General features: G+C 38.9%; 1 protein-coding gene across 1 annotated transcript; it reads right to left on the bottom strand.

The window, feature by feature from the left end:
• Window positions 1-560: 560 nt before the first annotated feature.
• LOC140945713 (uncharacterized) lies at window positions 561-3763 on the bottom strand. The gene is made up of 4 exons (XM_073394755.1): window positions 3481-3763; window positions 2822-2938; window positions 1700-2155; window positions 561-1141 (listed from the first exon to the last, which is right to left on the bottom strand). The coding sequence occupies exons 2-4, from the start codon at window positions 2921-2923 to the stop codon at window positions 779-781; spliced, it is 921 nt and encodes a 306-aa protein (XP_073250856.1). The 5' UTR covers window positions 2924-2938; window positions 3481-3763; the 3' UTR covers window positions 561-778.
• Between the last annotated feature and the right edge of the window lie 1400 nt (window positions 3764-5163).

Here is a 5163-nt window from a genome sequence, read left to right as displayed (position 1 = left end):
TTGTTACAATTGAGGAAAACTGGATCAAAATGCATCACTAAACGCAGGAGAAAAACGTTTGAGAGTTTTGTTCTTTAGAGTATGCACTGTTTCACGTGTACTGCACATTAGTTTATACGAAGGTAAAGAATACTAGGTTGATTTTGTGTAGTAAACTCTAAAGGGGGGAAGGTGATCCCAGCTCCCCCCCCCCCCTCCCCTGATAAAAATCTCCAGGATTAGGATCAGAATGAAGTATTCTAATCGCAACTTGTACAGGCTCCTGTTAACGTATGTAACATTCCTCTCGAGTCTGTTCACTCAGCACACTGTTCTATAAATTAAAAGTGACTTTTATTTGCATATTCAGATTTATATTCCAGTTTGTTGGATAACTGAAGACCGTTGTCCGTGCTTTGTTAAAAACAGAAACCCTATTAGTTTCTAAGCCAATTCGTATCAGCAACCTTATACCCAGGGTCCTTTCCGTACTCGACCCTCAGAGCAAGAGAGAGAGAGACCCTGGTCTGCCCTGCTCTCTCTCCCCTCCCCTCTCTCTCCCCTCCTCTCTCTCTCTCTCTCTCTCTCTCTCTCTCTCTCTCTCTCTCTCTCTTGCTCCGAGGGCCGAGAACGGAGAGAACCCTGGGAACGAGGATGTCTTTCAGCTCGTTTAGCATCTTAAAACCATACCTTACAATAGCAGCTTTTTTTAATAGCTTATTTAACAATAATTACATTTGAAGCTAGAGGCCTTGTTAGGAAATACCGTAAGTTTATGAAATATTTGAATCTGCTTTTCTTAAGCTTGTGGGGGAGGTATTTCTTCCACGTACATCCGGGACACCGAGTTCCATCCTGTGTGCGCATCAGCAGAACCGTAACCTGGGCAGGTGCCGACCCAGAATCCCACGCGCACAGTGCCTTTGTGGATTTTATCGCAGACTCCCTCGACGTGACGTGGGCGGTACAAATTGTCTAGTCTTCTGCCAGCTCCATATCTCATGTAGACTACAGCATCAATAGCTGCTGGAGCCGAGCATTCTGCACCGTTAAAAGTGAAATACCATCGCCTGCAACAGTCGTCGCAGTTATAGATGCGGAGTTGGCCACTCCAGTAAACACGCAGACTTGTGTTGTCCGACGTCTTCTTGAAAATGCATTCCTGTTGAAAGGAAAGAGCAACCAAATTCAAGATTACCAGAGTCTATGGATATCTTAAGTTACAACGATACAAATTACAGTGACGGCTTCAGTGGAGGGGCCCGGGTGCCCCCACCCCCCCCCCACATTCTTATTTTTTAGACCAAACTGAGGCCCGATGGGCCCAAAAAATTTTTTTTTGGACACCCCAACCCCCTTACGTCAAGGTCTGGATTGGGCACTGAATTACACCTCTTTAACAATGCTTTCGTATGGTACAATGGGTACAAGGTGGGTTAAACTAACGCTTTAATCTGTGAACAAAATCCCATGGTATTACCATTCAAAACTGCTGAGGAGTGCTTCCTTGTAAAAACATTTGATTTGCAAGATTTTACTCGATAAAGCTGTGAATTTTTTGGGAGTCATAAATACTTAAAGAAATGATCGGAGCCACAAGGGCCACTGGTTATAATCCAAGCAAATTTGCGCGAACAAGACCTTCAAATGAAATTCGTTCTTTTTAAATAAAACCCAAGTACTGACGAACTTTTTATTCTGAGGCCAACTTAGCTTTTACCTTGACCAATCCAGAGTCCCTGCCATCGTTCAGACTCTTAAAAACGCATTGTTTCCAGTTACGTGCAAAAGACCCTGGAGCCCCATTGGGGCCTGAGGGACCTTGACTTCCAGGAGGACCTGTATCACCCTTCTTTCCAGCTCGACCCGAGGGGCCTTGTGGTCCCTTTGGGCCAGGGGCACCTTGACTTCCAGGGGGACCTGCATCACCCTTGCTTCCGCTTGGGCCTGCTGGACCAGTTGACCCTGTACCCCCCTTGGGGCCTGGAAGTCCTTGTTTTCCACGGAGTCCTTCATCGCCCTTGACTCCACGTGGACCCATAGGTCCTTCGGGTCCGTTATTCCCGGGTGATCCCGATGTACCAGCTGGTCCCGCGGGTCCCGGGCTTCCTGGGATGCCCGGTATCCCCGGTGCGCAGAAACAAGGAGAGTAACCACAAGAGCCATGTTGGGAATTCTGTTGAGGAAATTAAGGGCAGAAATGAAAAAAAAATGAATAAATTATTCATTCCTATTGATTTGGAGTTGATGCACTTCTCGGGGATGTTTTTTTCTTAAATTGCCTTTCAAGAATAAGTAATTGAATTATTGACTATAAATCATAATTAATAATAATAATAATAGATAAATAAAAGCAGGTATAAGCTAAGTACAGTAGTACAAGACGCTTGAAGGACTCTAATTTTGGCCGCTGACACTACATAACCCTCACTGCTAGATTCACTCACATATATATAAAGTCCATCGTTCGTTCATTCAGTTGAGCAACAATTCAACTGCAAATGATCATTTTATTATTATTCAACTATTCATTTCCTGTTCATTTACATTACTTCACCAGGGGACTATCCATTTCGATTATAAATTCTACCATTAATATGTATTATTCAGATATTAATTACAAGTGAAGCATAAAACAGGTCTACATATCAAAAAATAAATGTTGAAAACGGCGACGGATGTTAGAACAACCATTCTGACTCATACTTTTATTGATTCCATTCCATTTTATTACATTTTTTCAAACAAATGAATAATGCAATCAACGACCATTAACTTTCTCGATTAATCACTGATATCAAATAAAGTCTCGATCATCTGAAATTTCACAAATCAAACTCACCTCGTTGGTGCAGTTTTCACTATTCGCAGAACACAAAGGGATCAGCAGTAACGGTACTATCCATAACATAATGGCCGATGGTATCTTCATACAGAATAGCATGATTGCAGTATCAAACTGTGGGATGAACATATTGTTTAACAATCACCACAAGCACAGTATTTTGAATTCTTCCCAGGGAAAATGAATATTTTTACGTGTATTGGCGTATTTTGCAAGCTATACTATCTTCGAGGAAAACAGAAGACTACTAGACAAGTAGTCTCTTAAAGTTATCGAATTCTTACTCTTTCGAATTACAAAAAAAAAAACACAAATAAAACACAAAGAAACAAACAGATGACCGGTTACAAGAATCAATTCTACTATTTTCAGGTTTAAGAAATATAGAAGAACCAATACGATTATAATCATCTCTTGATCAACCAATTTCAGGTGGTTCATGAAAACACGACGATAAAAAACTGAAAAGATGTACATCATAACAAAATAGCCCTCTCCTAGTAAAATATCTTCAGTTGAAAAACAAACACAACTGAGAAAAGTTGATAATCCAACCTGCAAAGGAACACTTCAAACTGGAAAATTACATTAAGTATTTTAATGAATTTTTAGCTACTTTGCAGTAACAGTAAATCTAGGACAACTAAAATACCAACCTTGCTTGTATGGCTGCAATAGTCCGGTGTCCGTAAAAAATGATGAATGGCTTAATATTGCCGATCTTTTATGTTGTTTTGTGGTCACGTTTAGCATAAAAACATGTTTTTAGCACGTTCAAAGGCTTGTTAAAAATAACATGTCAAACAAGGCAAAATGTTGTTATTGGTTAACTCACTCTGAGCTGACCAATCAAGGCGTTCGCTTAATTTAGTAAGTTGCAAGTTTGAAACACGTTTAGGGCCAGTGACGTAAAAAAGATGAAAAAGGACAAAAATTCTTATTGGATAAATCATTTCTAGATTGATCAATTGTATAACGCGTTGAAAAATGTCTTTGTTTAGAAGAGTTCAGGATTTTAAGCTAAAATAAGAAAACAACGCTTGTTAGTTAGTTTATGCGTAACTTCTGAACTAAGACTGAGTTTACTAATAATCACAGTTTTAGTTGGTATTCAGTTTCCAAAGCAAAGAAAATCCCCCCTCTTTGGACACGCTGAATTATATACTGAACTGCAGATCGCAATCACAATATTTATTACTTAATTGCGACAAACGTGATCGTATTATAGAAAAGTATGCAACCCGCTCATTATAGTTTCCTAACGGATATTTCATTTTCACTTAAACACGACTCGAATTTTGCTTGAAGAAGAGTAAGCAGCTAAAGAAATAAGTTAACTGAATCTCGGTTAACTGATAAGAGAAAAAAATTGGAAATGAAGCCGGAATTTTTAAACAACTGTAATTTTTTTTCAGCAGCGACAGGGCTGAGCTATAAAACTTCAAATATTTATTAATAAGTTCTCGATGCAAAGCGAAGAGGCTACAATAAATTGATGTCTAGGCTTGGTTCTGGAACAACTGATTAGTTTAAGAACACACAAAAAATCGCCTTGATTTGCAAATTCAAAATATTTTTTTAACCAAATTAAGTGAGGAATTAACGTGACAAGGTTGGACCGACAGACAACTTACCATAAAGCCTTTATAACACTTGTACTGGGCAGAATGGCCTGAGTAAAATAGAGCGGCAGTGAGGATGACAGAAATAAATGCGATATCAAAGACATTAAAAATGAAGAGAAATCGGCAAAAATACTATATATACAAGCCTACCTTGCTAAATTTTTGCCCTTCAGTTTCTTCTCAACTACTTACTGAGAGGTAAAAGAAAATAAATTCTCGTACGAACGTGTTGAAGAACATCATGGCTTTATTCTACCGAACGGTAACATTGGCTGCTTGTGGTTTACCCACTCAGCGACTCATCCAATGATATCGTGTCTTTTATTTCTGCCAAAAAAACCCTGAAAGAGAAAATTACTGCTCTTTTATAACTGAAAAACAGTTTGCAATTTCTTAAGCATTATATTGTTATAGATTATATACCAGCAAACAGAAAATTAACGTCGTTTAAGATCATCGAAAGTAAACTAAGAGATCATTACCTTCTTTGCGGTTCTAAGCAACTGTGTTTTGTTATTAAGCTTACCTCGGCCTCACCCTCTTAGAGAGCTTCCCTAAACATTCACTGCACTGTCTTCTTTCATTTAATAACTTTGTAAATTATATTTTTTCCTTATGTTGACTACTGCTGATTAATTTCCTCTTCAATTTCAAGCTGACATACACCGTTGGTCAGAAAACATTTGCCCAAGATATAATAAGCTTATCGTGGTC

This window comes from Porites lutea, chromosome 8, assembly GCF_958299795.1.
Source record: "Porites lutea chromosome 8, jaPorLute2.1, whole genome shotgun sequence".
NCBI lineage: Eukaryota > Metazoa > Cnidaria > Anthozoa > Scleractinia > Poritidae > Porites > Porites lutea.
Note: the sequence above shows the minus strand (reverse complement) of the source record. Positions and strands in the feature narration are given on the sequence as shown.

Coding starts and splice junctions, on each gene's coding strand:
- LOC140945713 (XM_073394755.1), bottom strand. CDS start 2,923: ATGCTATTCTGTATGAAGATACCATCGGCCATTATGTTATGGATAGTA. Junction 2,156..2,821: donor GTGAAAACTGCACCAACGAG/GTGAGTTTGATT, acceptor TTTCCTCAACAG/AATTCCCAACATGGCTCTTG. Junction 1,142..1,699: donor GGGACTCTGGATTGGTCAAG/GTAAAAGCTAAG, acceptor TCCTTTCAACAG/GAATGCATTTTCAAGAAGAC.